Here is an 18,710-nt window from a genome sequence, read left to right as displayed (position 1 = left end):
GAAGAAATATTGCTGCTCCTAATGCTATTGCTCCAGGTAGACGCATGTCTGTCTTGCCAGCAGTGGAAATGAATGGTGTGTGATGGTTACTGCCTTTTGAATGCCTCTTTTATTAATAAATGTAAAGCAAACAAATTAGGGAAAGCGGTGATTTTTTTTCTCCCACTAAGTGTGAAAAAGAAAAGTATTTTTTCATGAACTGAGAAGTTAAAGGGTAGATTGGCACATGTATAGTTCCTGATGGACATTTTGTTTCGTGGGGGCATCAGCAGCGAAAAAAGGATAAGCCCCGCCCATACCCAAGCTAAGCCAATGCCATGAAAGAGGACAGGCTGGCAATTGACTTGTACAACTTTTATACCAATCTCAGATTGGGGTTTTAGCCACAGCCACGTAGAAGAAATGCACGATGACTGCAGAGTGGCTGCTCTATAGTTTGCTTTTTTAAAAATAAATCTTTTGTTGAGCCAATTGTCCCATAGTCCTAGCAGACCAAGAAATCATAGCTGTATATGGTGCACCATTCAGTTATCACAAAATATACCATGCCAGAGGAAAAGTTGGAATCTTGAGTCCAGCACAATTAGTTCTGCAAGTGTCATCTGTGGTTTCAGATAGACATCTTTATAAGTGAAATAGAAGTGGTACAATGCTGATCCTCTCACATAACAACTGTACCACATCAAAAACATACATAAAATCTGGTGTTCTGAGCTAATGATAGATTTATGTAAGGAGGAAGAAACCTTATTATTTTAAACTTTTCATTCCCTGGCTAAAACCCAATCATTACAGTAGAAAAGAGTAAGAGTCCAATAGCACCTAAAGACTAACAAAAAATATCTGAAGAGGTGAGCAGTGACTCACGAAATTTTGTTAGTCCTTAAGGTGCTAGTGGACTCTTACTCTTTTCTACTGCTACAGACAGACTAACACGGCCATCTTCATCTATTATCTCCAATAGTTACAGATGATTAGGCATGTTGGACTGCAACTATTGTGTTGTTAAGAACTGAAACTTTTAACCGATTTGTATAACAAAAATTCAAAATAGCCATGCTCCTTTCCCCAAATCTTTCAACTTATTAACCCTACTTAAACCACTGTGGGCCACGTATCATATCGTACAATGATTGGCTGATTTGATATTTACAGATTACTCAAAGAAACTAAATAATGGTGTATTTGTGACAATCAATGGATGAAGCCATGTAGCTCTGTAATTGTAGATGCCTAAAACAATCTGAACATACTTTTAGATGTTCATAGACAAATAGCTCACATGGGTACAATACATATTAAGTGTACTGTAAAAAGAATTCCTAGCCTGTGCAATTTAAACAATTCTGTAAGAAATGTAAATGAAAATGGTAAATACATTGAATATTTATGTAAGATGTTTTATTTCAAATAAAATTTCTTTGAGGTTTAGTTAGCTAATTTGTCTTTTTGTTCATTTTGTTTAACATATATTTCAAGTTTCTAAGATAAGTCCAAGCCCAAGCCCAAATTGTATGAGGATCGGCCATTATACTGTGATATGGTAGTATAATGGATAGGGCAAGAGCTGTGGCTGCCTAACAAAGTTAAGTAAGGGCAGGATCCCAGGGAGAACCCTCCCCCTCTATTGAACAAGATACCCCAAGATCAGTGCTACCCTGGAGAAATTCCAAGACCTCAAGAACTGAAGCAGAAGAAAAGCAGGCTCAGCTGCTGTTACAACCTGATCACCTGAAAGGAGAATATTTAGAACTTCAAAAAATACCCAGCATTTTTCAGTCCCACCCTCTTGGCCTCCATGTAGTTATTAGAGCAGCTCTGGCATAACGGCTGCTAAATTAGCACTTCAGGTTGGGTTAGGAAATTGTCCTTGAATTCTGTAGCATCCATAAACTAGTGTAACTCACTTTGGTCTGTTTTCTCCAGATTTTGGTGAAGACTTTTGTGAGCAGGTGGAGGAGGGAAGCAGCCCAGGTTCCTTGAGCTCTCTAGTTTTGGAGATATTTATGGTGTTTCTTTGACTGTTCATGAAGCAAACAGCAGCCAAATGTAAGATAAGGCATCGCTGTGAGATTGGTTCTAGCAGGTATTAGAGCTTTTGACTGTAAGGCTCAGTGCAGAAAGACTTCCTTTCTCCTCTGGCCTGGCCCAGGCATCCTCAACCTTTTTTGAGCCTGAGGGCACTTCTGGAATTTTGAGAGAGGGTGAATGCCCAGGGTTGTCAAGTCTCCTCTGGCCACCAGCAGGGTTATGGGGATTAGGGTTACCAGATCAATGCTGGGAAACTCCTGGAGATTTGGGGATGGAGCCTGGGGAGGACTGGGACCTCAGTGGGGTAGAATGCCATAGAGTCCACCCTCCAAAGCATCCATGTTCTCCGTGGGTACTGAACTCTGTAGTCTGGAGATGAATTGTAATTCCGGGGAATCCCCAGATCTCATCTGGAGGCTGGCATTTCTATGACTGCCACCCCAAAGCCAGAACCAAACCCCAAATGGCTGCCACAGTAGATGGAGCCAAGTGGAATACCCTCCCTCCTCATACCTGGGAAGAAGGAAAGCCTGAAGGTGGAATGGAACCCCACACTGACTAAGGAAAGTCTACGTACTTATCAGTCCTTCTTATCCTCCAGTGCAAACCCCTTTCACTTGAATAAGGGCAACCAATAACAAGCCCTGCCTTACAATGGCCCCATCCACTTTCTGAAATGCTTGGTGGGTGCCAAGGGATGCACTCATAGGTAACATAGTGCCCATAGGCACCTTGTTGAGGAACCCTGACCTAGCCTGTAAACAAACAAAGAAACAAAAAATAAAGAAATCATGACTTTAAGCCATGCAGACTGGAATGGGTCCTAAGGAGGAAGTGGCCCTTACATTAGCCCCTGGACTTTGTTCAAGTACCGCCATAATCATTGCCTTGAAAGTCACAACTCTAGCTATGAGATGGTCAGCAGTGAGATCACCCCAGTGTCTGGACCACTGGAAAGTCACAAACAGGGAAAATCCAACCTGGACAGTATTTATTATTCAAATTTATATTCCGCTCTTTTCTCTTCCTGAAAGCAGGTTCAGGGTGGATCACAGCACAATATCAGAAACAGCAAAAAATTCAGACATATAAAATATAAACAGTTAAGACAATTTAAACCAATAGAAATTAAAACAGAGCACACTATTTATCTTCATACAGAGGTTTCCAGCTGGTGCCATTGGCATCTTGAACTTCTTAACCTGGGCCACACGAAAAGGTAGTTTCAGCAGGGGAGGCTGAAATTTTATTTGATGTCCACCCCCTCAGCCAAAGGCCTGGCAGAAGAGCTCCCTTTTGCAGGCCCTGTGGAATGGTAACAAATCTCATAGGGCCAGGGATCACCAGCAGGTATTAATTCGCAGAGCGCAAAGCTCTCCGAGGCACATATGGGCAGAGGCGGTCCCTCAGGTATGTCAGTCCCAGGCCATGCAGGGTGTTAAAGGTTAATACTAATACCTTAAAACATTGAAGTTTAATACCAACACCTTAAATTGGTAGCCAGTGCAATTGGCGTAACACTGGCCAAATGTGCACCCGCACAGGCGATGCTGTCAGCAGGTGTGCCCCCACATTTTGCACTAGCTGGAGTTTCTGGATCAGCCACAAGGGCAAGCCCGCATAAAGCGAGTTACAGTAATCAAGTCTGGAAGTGACCATTGCATGGGTCACTGTAGCCAAGTCCTGGGGGGAGAGGTAGGGAGCCAGTTGCGGGATCTGCAGATCCGGTGATAAAAGGCAGATCTGTTCACTGTGGCGACCTGGGCCTTCTTAGAAAGTAAGGCATCCAGGACCACCCCCAGGCTCCTCACCTTCTGGGACAGTACTGCACCATAGTACTGCCCCATCCTGGGTGGGTAGCCGTATTCCCGATTCAACCCCCCCCCCCCCCCGACTCAGGTACAGGACTGCCGTTTTCGTTGGATTTGTTGAAAATATGTGTGTTGCAAGGTCTAAAATTCAGTCATTATAGGATTAATTTGTTTACCTTGTGGGCTATTGTTTAGACTGACCTGGAAGGACACCCGCCACAGAGCCAATGGAAACAAAGCCGTGAAACTGAAGTCTGTTTACTCACAAGCATTGGTTAATGTATTCAGGTGATTTCCTTCTAGGGGTCAAGAAGAAGAATCACCATTTGTTGTAGACCGTGTGGTCAGTGTAAAGATGTAGTCTTAGGTGTCTTTGTTGTTTTGTAGATTTCCTGTGAACCCTTCCCTTAAAAATAAAGATTTTTGCATAGAAGAAAATGCCTCCTCTCCAGTGAAGCAAAGATCCATTGCAATATCTGAATATTTAATTATTTTGCCGATTTTTCCCAACAGGATTAAGTTTCAACCGGCTCTGTTTCATCCAGCCCAGCCTCCAATGCACATAGTCTGTAGACTCTATAGAATCCATACTAGTTCCACGGCTTATATTTATGTATCGATGGAGAAAACTAGTCTCCAAAGTCGTCACTCACAGAGGGTCACACATGCTTTGGCTGTAAAATTTTCTTTCTGTTAAAACTATGGTTAGAAATATGACACTCCAAATAGGAGGTACCTGTTAGTATGATTAGATTCTCTTGGGTTGCCTTACCCTTTGGTCAGTCCACTGAATAAGTGAACAGCTTTGCCAGGGCTATCTAGACTACAGCAGGAAGGGACAGCTCTACCCTCAGTTGTCACCCAACAGCACTGAGTCTCCACCTTAACAGGGAATGAGGCCCTGACCCAGACCCATTATAATGCCCATTATATTTACAGAAAGCAACTTATTAGAAAAGACCCAAATTGCAGTTTTTGATATTCCCTTTGCAACAGAAAAACAAGACATAGATTGTATTAGGTGAATGACATGAACCTTCAACAACCTGTAATGTGTGCGATCTGCAGAAATCTGAGTTTTCACTTTGCATATTTCAATGTGGCACACTAAAAAAAACCTGACAAAAACTAATTTTAGATGCATTATGAGAATGTAAGCGCATTCAAGGAGGAGAGAAGGCACTCTGGATACAGAAAATCCAATCTCCACCCTCATTGCTGTAGCTAAATGAAAACACAGTAGCCAGGAAATAGATTTTAGAAAAATATAATTATAGGCCCACAATACTTGTGTGGGGGGATTAACTTTGTCGCCAGGCCCGTGCCCAGTGCAACTTCCTGGCCTGAGTCTCTGCCACTGGCGGGCCTGGCGTGACTTCCAGGCTGTGCTGCTGCTGGACCCAGCATGGAGCCCGGGGCTATGCCACTGCCGGACTCAGCATGGCTCCCCAGCACGGCTGCTGACTGCTGGAGGTAAGCGCGTTCTCTGTGTAAGTGCCACTTTACTTTGGGGAGGCATTTAAACCCCCATTTGTGTTTTTTTTGAAATTTTCACATTTTTCTGCAAACTTGAGGAGTCCCCCAAGTTTTCTGGAAAATCTGTTTATGTGGCCCTGATCTATGGATTTAGCTGTCTGCGGATGGGGGCTACATGTTGCTAATAGTATATATACAGATTTGATCTCTGTTAACAAAAATGTTTATTTTCACCACATACAAATATCTGTAAAGAGATAACAAATATTCATACATCAATTATGATAGTTGAAGAATTTATTTTTTCTCTCTATATCCCATAATGTCATGTTAAAGTGCAAATAATCAAGTATGTTATATAAAGTTAGTGATACCAAAATTCCACCTGCTTTTGTAGTCTGTATGGACAGAGTTGGTGCCCACTTCCAAATCACAGTAATCTAGTTATGAAAAACAGAGATATATAAAACAAAAAGGACGCTTTTACAAGGAATTTTTTGCATTCAAAACCTTGACAAATATTGTTAGAAATTTTTTAGTACAAAATACAACCTGATATAAGGTTATAATCCTTATCTGAAATTATACAATATTTTCTTGAACAGTTATTTTTTATTTGCATTACTGTATGGTTGAAATTAACTTTAATTTAAAATGTTACAAAACAACAAAGAATATACTTAGATCTTTCATCTGGTTCAAGGCACATTGAGATGTGAATGCTTTTGGCAAGGGATAATGTGTATCTAATGCTTAATAGTTTAGTTTTGGAGCATATTTAAGGTCCCCAGCTAGTAAATCATCCTCTTCAACATGCTTATTTCTATCACTGTTAAGAGTCCAAACTTGCTACTGATCTAACTCGTTCGGTAGAGGCACCAAGTGCTTGCAACTGTTTTCTCTGTGTGGTTTCCAGATCTTCCAGACGTTTACGAAGCAGGGAAAGTTCTGTTTGATGCTGTTCCTCCTTTAAATTAAGAGGCAAACCGAAGGAGGAAAGGACATTTAGTTTATAGATATATTTGCTATGAACAATACTTTTATGATGAAGGTTATAGAGATGTCATCTGTGAAAAAGGCAATATATTCTTGTGCTTTTGTCTTTTTTGCTCTTAATAAAGTGTCCCAACACAATGTATCATGGAGGCAGGAAGTATGTGCTTGAGTATATTGAAAAGTACCAAAGACCACCTTAAAAGGTATCGTGGCCTGGAGGACTGCAGCTTATTTTCATCCTGCATCTATCAGCTAGGAGTGCTTAACTCCAAAAGTTCAGATTCGTATAAGTTCTACCATAAGAGGTAAAGGAAATTAGTGTAGAAATCTGCTAGACTGCTCGATCTGCACACCCAAGAAGGCTTTGTGTTTCTGGAACAGCAGTTCTCCAAGCCAGGGCTGGGCAGAAGATCACTCAGGAGTGGTCAGTCACTCTCCAAGCAATTAAGAGTAGCCCCCTGACCCTCTTCCAGTGCTGCTATAAGCACTTTCCTATACTTCCCTTTAAAGCTACTGCAGAGGTTTCTCTCCCCTTTTTCTTTTGCATTGAAGGAAGCACACAGGCCTTTGTTCTCAGGGCCGGCCCGAGGTTGTCCTGCACTCTAGGCGAGTGCAGATGCCAACCTCCCGGTGGGGCCTGGAGCAGTAAGGGGACCCCGGAAGAGACTGGTGCACTTTCGCTTTCCGCCCTGCTCCGGCTGCCCGCCCCAGAGAGGCACACGGGAAGGGGGAAGTGCGCCAGTCTCGGGCCCTTCGCCAGGCAGGCAGGCCAGCCGGAGCCCCTCACGTCCCCCCCGGGGCTACCTGCGGACTCAGCAGCGGCAGAGGCAGCAGTCGCGCAAGCCGCTCTGGTTGGGTCCAGTTCGGCAATCGGCGCGTGATTGCTCCCGGGGCAGCCTCGGACTAAGCCGTCGCCCTGCGCGCCTGTTTGTTTGCCCTCCCGCCGCGCTCTGGATGGTGCCTCTGCCTGCCTTGCGACGGGCCCCGCCAGGCCTGGGCAGCGCTCCCCTCGGCCCCATTATGGAGGAGAGGAAATCATGACTTTAAGCCATGCAGACTGGAATGGGTCCTAAGGAGGAAGTGGCCCTTACATTAGCCCCTGGACTTTGTTCAAGTACCGCCATAATCATTGCCTTGAAAGTCACAACTCTAGCTATGAGACGGTCAGCAGTGAGATCACCCCAGTGTCTGGACCAAAGTCACAAACAGGGAAAATCCAACCTGGACAGTATTTATTTATTATTCAAATTTATATTCCGCCCTTCCTGCAAGCAGGCTCAGCCTCCCCCCCCCCTTCTTGCCCCTGCCAGGCTGCGGGCGACGAGAGGCCGCCGGTGATTCCCATGGCCGCCGGGTGTTTAACATGTGGGATTTCCCACTCGGGGGTGCTGATTGGGCCGGCGGCCCCACGGATAGGCTCCCTGCCTGCCTGCCTCGCCAGGGGCCCCGCCGGGCCCGGGCAGTGCTCCCCTCGGCCCCCCTCCCCCCCGCTACCCTTCTTGCCCCGTGCTGCGGGCCGACGAGAGGCTGCCAGCGGCCGCCCCGCCTCTCCTCCCATGCCCTAATGGCCAGCTCGCGCTCTAGGCGAAGGCCTAGTTCACCTAGCGGGCGAGCCGGCCCTGTTTGTTCTGGATGCTCCACCCTCCAGTCTGCTGTTTTGTGACTGATAGCCACCAAGGCTCTTGAAAAAATAAAGAAGCTCTCAGCAACTGTTTGCCCTCTCCTGCTGTAAGCCACATTGAAACTGCTTTGGAACGCGGTTTAGGATAGGACAAAGGACTCAAAGTAAAACAAAAGAAAACGCAAAACCTTCACCTAGCTATGTCCAAGACGCCAAGCTCTTGAGCATGCCCTAAAATAGCTGTTTGGATTCTGAATCTATCACTGAAATTCCTAACCTAACGTAAGCTACCCTGTGCGTGTGTGTGCCTGTACGCGCACACGCTTTCTATACTTTCTGGCATCCAAACCTTTCAGAAAAGCCATCCATGGCAGCTTTTAAAGTATCCTGCACCTTTCCCTTTTATTAATGCTTATGTGATTGATATGGTCCTGTAAAATGATCCTTTGAGGATTTTTTTTGTAATGAGTCACCCACTCGGAGATGAGAGAAGGATACCTCAGGTCCAGGAGCAATGGTTGACGAGAATAAACTGATGGGATTCAGGGTTGAGATGTTTGGAAACAGAATTAACTGGCGAAATTCATTATGTCTGCGCTGTAAATCTTTTAGTCTTTTCTGAAGGTGAATGTGTTCTTCAAAAGGAACATTCTGTCTGAAATAAACAGGAAAAGATGCTACATTAGCTTTCCAGCAGAAGACTTTAAAATGGCATATTCTTCAGATGAACCATAGTGCAATCTGAACAATATCTAAAATTACCTATTTAACACCTGTTTTTCAATTTCCAGTTCTTCTTTCTTGGCTTCTAAGAGCTCTATCTTCTCCAGCAGTTTCTTTCGTTTATTGTCATTAAGTGTCTTTCTCTGTAAATAATAGATCTGTATATTTAGGGATACCATTATTGATTGACTGACATCCCTCAGTACCTTAATATGCAATATTACACTTCCTCCCCCATTAGCCTTAAGCTGAAATCTGACCTAAAATGATCAAGTTAAACCCACGGACAAGGGAAGTACATTAATATAATATTGAGCAACTAATCTTATAACTTAGGAAATACGGCGTAAAGACACATTAGAAAAATATGGAGGGGGAATTATATACCTTTGTTGTGATAAACAAGGATTTATTTTTGCTATATCACATACATTCTTTGCATGTACTACAGAAATAAAGAAGCAAGTGCACTTTGGGGGACAGAACCATCAAGAGGAACAGGAATCCTTAACTTCCTTTTCTGTGCAGTTTGACTTCTTTGGAATGCAGGATGAGGCAAAGCAGGTGGCTACAATTCTGCAGAATTCTAAAAATAACTGGATTGTGAGAATCTTTGTGCAGGAAAAAACCCCAGTCATATATAAAATGTACAATTGGCTCCTCCGGCATGTTTTAGTTCATTCTTGGCTCTCTTAATAATACACAATCTAAAATTAAGTTTTAGTTAAAGTTTACTTGAAATTTCAACACCCTGTTCCACTAAAAGCTTCATCTACAAGTATTTTTTATGAACTCAACAGATTTTTAATAGCGTTTGAATGAGTAAACAAGGACTATTATGTAGGATATATTCAATTCTGATATATGAAGGGAGGGACTATCAGTAGTTTAAAATGCAAGCATCACTTACAATTAATGTTTTCAGCTCAGTGGAACTATATCTGTAGAGCATCTGAGGAGTTCTCTACAAACACTGGTTCAAAAGACATTTGTTTTAAAATCCTTTACAAGTGGTATTATATTCCCATCAGGATTAAGAAAATGCTTGGTACTGGAAACGATTAATGTTAGAGATGCAATTCATCTACTGGGTCTTTTATTCATATCTGTTATTATTGCATGAAGGCCCAAATTTATTAATAAGCTGCTTATATTATCAGTGCTATTATTATCCACTGGGGCTGTCATGATCTGTAGGCCTAGGAGAAAGGCATAGAGGCCTGTGTGGGAGTGGAGAGCAGAGAGCCTACAACCCCCACAATGCTTAGCAACGGTTGTAGCCAATCAGTGTACAGAGATTGTGTGAGGGAATGGAACTTAAGCTTTGTGCACCATGAAACTGTGTTCTTTCTCTTCTGCAGTCTTGTCTCTCACAGAGCTCAACTGAGGGGACAGTCTGGTCTGAGGAAAAGATCCCTCACTTGGGACAGAGTGAGTACAGGCAGGAGGCCTGGTATAAGAGGGCTGTGGGCCTTGAAATAGTAACAAGTGAAATAGGTAGTCACCTTAGAGCTGTTTATTTCACCTTTAAACACTGTTATATATTTTATATATTAAAGTACCTTGTCTGGTTTTCCTTGCCCCATCACTGTGTTAATAAACCATTTGTTTTATGTTCTCTGCCTGGTCATCATGCCTATAGTTCTCAGCTTAAAAAGTGGTGGCAGCTGAAGGTGGCGACCCACAGGGGGTCATGACAGGGGCCCTAGGGCTGCCAAGTCCCCCCGGGGGGCGGATTCCCCCCCGCTTTGGAGGCCCGGTTTCCACCATCGCGGAATCGGCCCCCGGGGGAAACCCCACCCCGGCGTGCACGTCATCCGCATGTTTTCCCCTCAAATGGCTGTGGCCCTGCCCCCAGCGTGCCTGGTGTCATCACGTCACATCCGGATGATGTGCATGCGTGCGCAGAAGACGCTGTCTGGGAGCCCCCCGCTCCAGAAGAAAAACGACTTGGCAACCCTAAGGGGCCCAGTTTAATAATTTGAAGAGTTATGGAAAGAAATTATAGTCATTTCACAGATAATTTGTTGACAAGTGCCAAGCTTCTCATTACTAAGTACTGGAAGCAAGATCACTAACCTTTAATGGACACCTGGAAAAGAAAGATCTGGAATATTATGGCAATAAGGACATTAACTTTTCATAAACTGCTTAGGTATGGGAAATATTCATATGAATTATTTAGAAAACAATAGCATTGTTTTATTGGAACAGAGTTACACTGAATGAATATGTTAGACAAGAAATCCTATTTATGATTTAGTGTAACAAAACATTATTTTGACATGGGAAGCCTGCATTGGAATTTTATTTATGATCCAATATTTGAGTACTGTATCTGTGTCTATCATTTTTTTGTAAGTTTATAAAACAATTTAAAACATCATTTAACATTTTAAGACAGATTTTATTATCTTTTAGGCATTTAAAATCCAAACATGTTTGTTATTAACAGATAATAATATACTTGCTAAATTAGTATAGTAATGGGCCCATCCTAAGGACTGAAGTCGGTGGGCTTACAAGGGTGTAACTCTGCTTAGGATGGCACTGTCAGTCTGCTACGAATCAGAACCAGAATGCAGAAACATAATTCACAACCTAGAATAAAACACTTCCTGCAAAAAATATGTTGTAACGTGCCTTTTTCTGAGCAACTGCAGCTCGGTGTAATTTCTCTTTCATCTGGTCATATGTTTCTTCTGCCTTTGTGATGCGCTGAATGAGTTTATGTTTCTCTTCCAACCATTCCACACGTTTGTTTTCCAAATTCCTAAGGGGAAAAAATACGCAAACAGGTAAGTGAATGTGGTCTGAGATAGTCCTCCAGCTAAGCAGTGATAGTATTGAGCAATGAGGGAGGGCCATCTGAAAGGAGCAGAAGTCCAAGTGTTAGAGAGGAGCAATTCCCAGGCTGTGATGGGGCATACGAGTAAGCCCCAATAAATAAAAATAATATAATTAAAAGTTTCCATCACCCCACAGACAGAGTTGCACATTACATTGCTGCATGATTCACCTCTGGCCACATCTCCTTCCAACCAGGCAATACTGTGGTGAGAAATCCTGCCATATCTCTCCATTTATGGCTCCATTTATGGCCTCTGCCTGAGTCACTGCTATGTGTCCCCAAAATTAAGTTAGAGAAAGCATGCCTTCATTACACATTGTGCTAATGCACCAAGAGCAGAGTTTAAATTACAGTGGCTTTTGGTGTCCACTTACATGCAGCAATTATGGCAACAAACCTGAAGACTGTACTACGAAATTCTATTGGAGACACATTGGCTATGAAACATTCATTTAAGATCTGTCGCATATAGGGATGGTGTCAGGGCACTGGCTTCCCTGGGCAGAAGCCAGCACTCCAAAAGGCTCCTCCCTCTACTGCTGAAACCCTTTGTGGCTCCTCTGGCTGCCTTGTCCACTCACTTGCTCTCTCATCTGCCCCCACACTTAGATGGGCAACAAAGAGGAGGGGCTGCTATGGGGGTCCATCAGAGATAGTTTGCCTCAGGACTCTCCAAAACTTGGAGTCTGCACTGGCAGCAAATAAAAACCCCTTAGATGTTTAATCTGCAGTCTCAGGTGAAAGAACCATTAGGAGAAAAGACCCAAATAAAAGCCCCATTTCTCTCCCCCCGGCCCCGAATGGCCTAGAAAATGAAACAACTCTCCAAATGCAGCACGTCTCCAAATGTAGCACATCAACTCTTGCCAAGTAGTGATTAGGCCCAGACTCCCTGGAACTAGATGCATTAAGTGCTAGTAGCAAGTTCCAAGGGATCAGATTCATTAAAAAAACAAAAAACACTTTAAGATATGAAAGAATATCCAGCTGAAACAATGTGCTCATCCACTTTTTCATACATCTGAAATTTCTCATATGCAGAAGTGGGTTGCCTGCATACGATAATATTTCTTCCAAAGCACTAGGAAAGTTTTCAAATAAATCAATAAGGATTAAGAGAACTCTTGACCTCCAGAAATAACAACTTGTCAAGGGCACTTAAGAACTGGCTATAAATACTTAATCAAGCTATCATCTTGAAACTGCTGAGCTTGACAAATCCCAAAAACTTACTATAGAAACTGATGACTGAGTCACACATTCATGTACATCAAGCAATGACCCCGAAAAAACACAAGCAACCACTAGAACATACTTTGCTAGTAATGAAATGTGTGCTGTATGTGGTATCTGATCCATGACAGCCATCTCAGGCGCATGAATATAATCACTTGAAGTTGCATCATCAAATGATGAACACGCTCCCCCTCCTTAGAAGACTGGGAATTTTAGAGATACATTAACAGTATATTGATTCTTGTGCTGTGGTGGCAGCTGTTACTGAAGCAACTTTCTGCACAACCAATCAGATCCCCAATGGCCAATCAAAAGCCCTGCCAGGCAAAGGCCCCACCTACTTTCTAAAAACATCTGGGCACCCAAAAAAGTGTCAGCAGGTGTCATGGCACCCTGGAGCACCATTTGGGGACCCCTAGTGGGTGTGTTTTCAAATTATAGCTATCAAATATGAAACCCAGTAACTTTTGAAATCATATTTAAAAGCTACTGCAACAGAGAAAATTCATATTACAATCAGCTGATAACCAAAGTTCATTTTTCCACAGTATTGCTTTCTCGTGGTAAGAGCTACATGTTAAGATAGGGCTTGACAAATCTCAAAGGTCACCAGAGTGCCTAGTAATTTCATTGTGGTATTTTCAGCAATTATTTTAGTGCAGTCTCTCCCAGCGATACTTAATGGAAGTACAAAGGGATGGATCCAGCCAGTTTTTTCACTGGTGAGAAAGAAAGGAAGGGTCTCCTTTAACTACCACAAAGGCTATGTCCTGCATGGACAAAAGCAATGGGGGCAGTAATAAAGAGAATTGGCTAAGATTGAGTGACAGAACTGGCTGCAGCCACCCGAAAGTTTATTGATTATTTGGCATCAGAAAGTTTTGTTCTATGATATCACATAATATCATCAGGCAGACTTGTTAACTTGTACTAACTATTCAGTAAAGGTAAAGGTTCCCTTGCTCGAAAGCCAGTCGAATCCGACTCTAGGGTTGTGGTGCTCATCTCCATTTCAAAGCCGAAGAGCCAGCGCTGTCCAAAGACGTTTCCGTGGTCATGTGGCCGGCATGACTAAACACCAAGGCGCACGGAACGCTGTTACCTTCCCACTGAAGTGGTCCCTATTTATCTACTTGCAATTTCTTGCTTTCGAACTGCTAGGTTGGCAGGAGCTGGAACTAGAGACGGGAGCTCACTCTGTCATGCGGCAACTCAGGTCTTGAACTGCTGAACTACCGACCTTCCACAGCCAACTATTGGGATCGCTCCTCAAAAGTGGACTATCCGTCTTGGGCTCTTTTGGAGGCTTTTTCTCTGCCCCCCCCCCTCTTTAAGTGGAATGCATTAGGGTCTAGCTATGCTAGAGTGAAGGGATAGCATTGTGATAAGCTGCTCTAGGTCCCAATTAGGGAGGAAAGCGAGATATAATTCTTTATAATTAAAATAAGTTAAGATTAGGTATTGTTGGACAATAATTTAAAAACTAGACATTAAAATGCAAAACTCTGAAGACTGAAAAAAGCCAGCCTCCTAAATTGTCTCCCTGGCTCCTAGAGGGAAATAATATTTCTCAAGGCCTGCATTAAAATATAACGTGTACCTCTCTGCGTCTAACTGAGCCCTCTCTGCTTGACTTCTTGCATTTTGACATTCATTTTTTAATCTTTCCAGCATGTCCTTGAGTTTCTGATTGGAATCCAGCAAGTCATTCTCTGACTGCGAAAGTGAAGCCACACGGAGCTGCAAATCTTGGATGTGCTGCCAAAAAATAAAACAAAAAAGCCCATAAGAGATTAATTCTGTATTACTTGTCAAAACTCTAGAGGGCAAGCCAGATGTGTCCAGTCATGGTATTATTGCCCGGCTTGTGAGTTCACAAAAGCATCTGGTTGGCTGCTGCTGGAAACAGAATGCTGGACATAATAGGTCTCTCATCCAGGACAGTAGAGCTCCTTTCCTATATCTGTTCTTATCTATTCTTTAAAACTGGCAAGCCCAAATGGAAACGCGTGAACACAAATTTCCCTGTTGGTTTCTGAATTAAAACTGAGTGGCTTTATCACAAAAGTACAAAAGATCATGTCATCAAACCCTCACCTGCTTGAGATTAGCATTGTCGCTTCTCTCTTTTTCTAGCTCTTCAGAATTAATAACTTGCTGTTGAAGCTTTTGCCTACAAAAGTAACACAATGTAGTATCTTTTATTTATACACACACAAACACACACACATATTTAAAAATAAAACAATTTATCTGAGGTTGATATTTTGAAATTTAAAATCTGATAGACAGTGGCATAAAGAACTGAGGGAAAACAACTCCAGAACAATGAAAGGTGGCCCGGTCCAGTATTAATCCTCCACCATGGATCTAAAAGAAATATCAGGTTCCCAAAGAATGCTTCATAAAGATTATTGCTATTGATACTTCTTGGGAGGTGCAGGAGATGGAAGAGCATAAATACAGGGAATGCTAGCATTTGTTGAACATTAACAAGTGGGTAACTATGTGCGTAGTGATCTTTTTAAATGATGGTATAAGGATACTTTGTCAGCTATTTGAAATTTAATGAAGATATAAAAGATTTAGTATAAAAGAATTAAAAAGTATACACTGCATAAATGAAAAGATCTGACTAAATCAGACATAGAAGCCTGGACATAAGAATTAGTGAACATGGCAGCCAAGGAGTGTATACAAGTCAGGCTTCAGAAGGAGAGAAATAAGTACATATGGGGAAATAAAAGGAAGTACTGATTGGCAGTATTGATTACCATCTTTATTTCATATCTCAGCCCCCAAAACTATTTAGTTTGCTTCTTTCATTTGTCTTTGTCTTCTGTACTGGTTCTGCTAATCAGAACCACGAGGAAAGGTGAGATATAAATGTATTTATTAATTAATTTGATTTGTTCTTTTGATACATGTAGATAATTATGAATGGGTGTCAGCATGTGGTTGGATATACAAAAGGTTCACTACAAGAGGTAAAGTCCTTAACAGAAGGAAACTTTATAGCAGGTAGAAATTGTAAAGACAATGTTGAACGGAATGCTACAGAATTAAATGGGGATGAAGAAACAGGCATCTGAAACAACTTCTTATTGATTTATATGCTTATATTAAAATTAAAAATCCAATATAGCTATTTTAAAAATACTGTGAATAAATTGCCACTGAAACTTGAAAGACCTAAATTATGAAGTTTTATCAATTAGGTCTTGAAGATTTCAGTACTGCATAACTGAACAGATGGAGACATTTCAAGAACAAATATAAACATGCTGATGCTGGCAGAGAGATAGATACAAAATAAGAAATTTCCATTTATATGCATTCATGTATGAATTCATTTTTAAAATAAAGAGATACTTTTTCTGCTCAACTTACACTAGGTGTTAAGGTCTACATTCATGTTCTATGCATATTTGTGCAGCATGGAATGCCATGTTCCATAAAATATTTAAAATGTATATGCCTAGTTAGCATTACAATAACTTCATATTACCTAAGGTTCTGAATTTCCCTTCTGTTGGACTCTTCTGTCAACTGCAGAGCTGATATTTTCTTTTCATATTGATCCTTTTCCAGTTGTCTCTCAGAGTCTTGCTCCATTTTGTTTTTCTCCATTTCTGCCAATTTGGTTTCAAGTTCTAGTCTGAAACATTATGCAATATTTATTAGTTGTGAAAAGCAGCAATAATTTTTATTTCTTCATCACATTACTTAAATCATCAATAGCCTAGCCCTGCAAACCACCCCATGAAAGCTAGGGATGTGCAATCAGATATTTAATTAATCAAAATCCAAAACTTCTTTTGGTAAGCAAACCAAACTGAACTGACCAAAATTTAACAGCACATTTTCAGAAATCTTTGGATCTTGCCATTATTGCAGCTGTCTGGCTTAGAAACTGGCCTGGCTCCTTGCTTTAAAAGTTACCAGAGATCAGTTATGTGAAGGGATGTTTACCAGTCAGCAGAACTACATGGATCTTGCCACCAAAGTGGTTCACACTGGTAGGCCTGCCTTTCTAAAGTGTTTACATTGCATTATTGGCTCACTGGACTGGGGAGGGTTTCAACTCAACGTAAGCAGCATCTCCTGTTTGCTCATGTTCTTGGGTACTGAGACAAATGTTTTACCTGCCTGTCAAGTATGCAGCACTGCAGATGTTTCAGAGAGGGGAAACATACAGCTGAATGCTATACTTGTCCTTTTCCCTCAGAAATAAGCACTGCTGCCACTAGAGTGATAGATAACATGTTTTATTTGGATTCTAGGGAGGAAGGGGACTGAGTCTGCACAAATATCTGTAGAACACAGCGAGACCACAACTCCTCAGTGGCTATAATTCCATTCAGCTACAAAAAGAAACCAGTTAGTGTTATGGAAATACTCATAACATAGTTTCATCTTTGGGCAAAATGTCGAAACTCACACATCAATGTCAAAGGCAGAAGGGGCCTTTGTAGTTCTGTAAGGAGCTCAACTCACCTAATCCCATTCTCCACTTGCTCAGAGCAGAGGTGGCTCTATGTTTCTGCCAAATATGCTGCCTGCCTGATGAGCTGTATTATATAAACCTGACTGGTGCCCACTCTGCCATGTTTCCCACTTTCTTGGGCAGTCTTGCCAAATGCTTCCATCTGCCAACTCTGCTGCTTCTCACATCTATCTGTAATTTGGCAGGGAGGATCCCTTGGGAGGGATACATTCTCCAAGAATTTCATACCAGTGGGATGGCAGGAAAAAACTCACAGATTGAAATATGATCTTCATTGACGTGGAAAAGCTTAACAACGGTAAAAAATGTTGTGACCATCTCTAAATGCTCTACTACCAAAAACTTCTTGGAAGAGAGAAAGACTAATTTCAGAAAATGTAGGCTGTACTTCAAATAAATGTAAAGCACTTTCAAGACTCAAAAGTGCAGTAGAAATTAATTAGTAACAATAACTACCAAGGCTTTATAGCGGAGACATAATGCGTGGTATACAGTAATAGGGAAGGAGTCTGTTACTGCTCTAAGTTTTTAACTCTATATAAGGGCTGGACAACAAAATGCACAAATGCACTTACTTTTCCTCCTGGAATACTGCAAGCTTCTGGAAGCCTTCTTCCTTTGCAGCTTGTACTTTTCGTACTAACTCGCGATCCTTTTCCATTAAAAGCACTTTGTGCCGCTCTAACGTTGTCTTCAGTATTTCATTATCTGAGCGTAACTCTGGTTTTATATATTTAAAGTTAGTATCCAGCATTGCTACTGCCATCTGTTATTTAAAGTGCTACTCTTTCACACTCAAGAATCACCTTTAGATGAGTTCAATACTCCCTTGTTTGTTGCCTTACTAGATGCCTCCCACTGCCCCATGTTGGCTATAAATCAGGAACTCTTTATCCATCTGAAATTTAACTAAGAACAGGATACATTCCCTGAGAAATGTATTCCTACTTGAGAAAGCTAATTTAAAATAAATTCCACACAAATGTAAGAAGAATCTTTGACTTGGATCCTATGACACGGTTCCCCTGCAGTGAAAAACCTCCACAGTGGCCAGAGAGAAGCACAAGGGCAACAATGTCATAGGATCCGAGCCTTTATCTGCATTCCAGCAACTATGTCTGTCACAAACATGAACCAGGCTTAGTCCTAGGCATGTGTGCTCCCTTCTTGGCCATCCCTTCTCATGCACAGTACCACAGTTGAAACTTCTGGATACTTTAACAAGTTCGGGCTTGTTTCTTGATTCTAATTAGTGCTATAATGGAGGCAAGGAAAGAAACAAAGCTGAAGTTTGTTAAAGCACCCAGATCTGGATTTCACCACAAACCGGAGTTAGATCGAAAACTTTCTTAAAAGAGGAAGTCCAACTGCAGTTTGGCCCAGGAGAGGAGCGCCTGAGAATTAACCACATTACTCTTGCCCCAAACAACATCTCCTTGACATCTGAAGAGAGTCTTT

At 41.9% G+C, this 18,710-nt stretch overlaps 1 protein-coding gene across 1 annotated transcript in view; it reads right to left on the bottom strand.

Moving 5' to 3' along the window:
• Positions 1-6,052: 6,052 nt before the first annotated feature.
• CEP83 (centrosomal protein 83kDa) overlaps positions 6,053-18,710 on the bottom strand; it is a 25,466-nt gene continuing 12,808 nt past the window's right edge. Inside the window, exons 8-15 of the mRNA XM_015414645.1 lie at positions 17,828-17,972; positions 16,254-16,403; positions 14,843-14,918; positions 14,346-14,503; positions 11,302-11,431; positions 8,698-8,801; positions 8,434-8,590; positions 6,053-6,285 (exon numbers count right to left, since the gene is read on the bottom strand). Coding sequence (XP_015270131.1) covers positions 6,151-6,285; positions 8,434-8,590; positions 8,698-8,801; positions 11,302-11,431; positions 14,346-14,503; positions 14,843-14,918; positions 16,254-16,403; positions 17,828-17,972 — 1,055 coding nt within the window. The 3' untranslated portion in view covers positions 6,053-6,150. The remainder of the gene's footprint in view (positions 6,286-8,433; positions 8,591-8,697; positions 8,802-11,301; positions 11,432-14,345; positions 14,504-14,842; positions 14,919-16,253; positions 16,404-17,827; positions 17,973-18,710) is intronic.

This window comes from Gekko japonicus, unplaced genomic scaffold (assembly GCF_001447785.1).
Source record: "Gekko japonicus isolate JY-2015 unplaced genomic scaffold, Gekko_japonicus_V1.1 scaffold969, whole genome shotgun sequence".
In the NCBI taxonomy this organism is placed as follows: domain Eukaryota; kingdom Metazoa; phylum Chordata; class Lepidosauria; order Squamata; family Gekkonidae; genus Gekko; species Gekko japonicus.
Note: the sequence above shows the minus strand (reverse complement) of the source record. Positions and strands in the feature narration are given on the sequence as shown.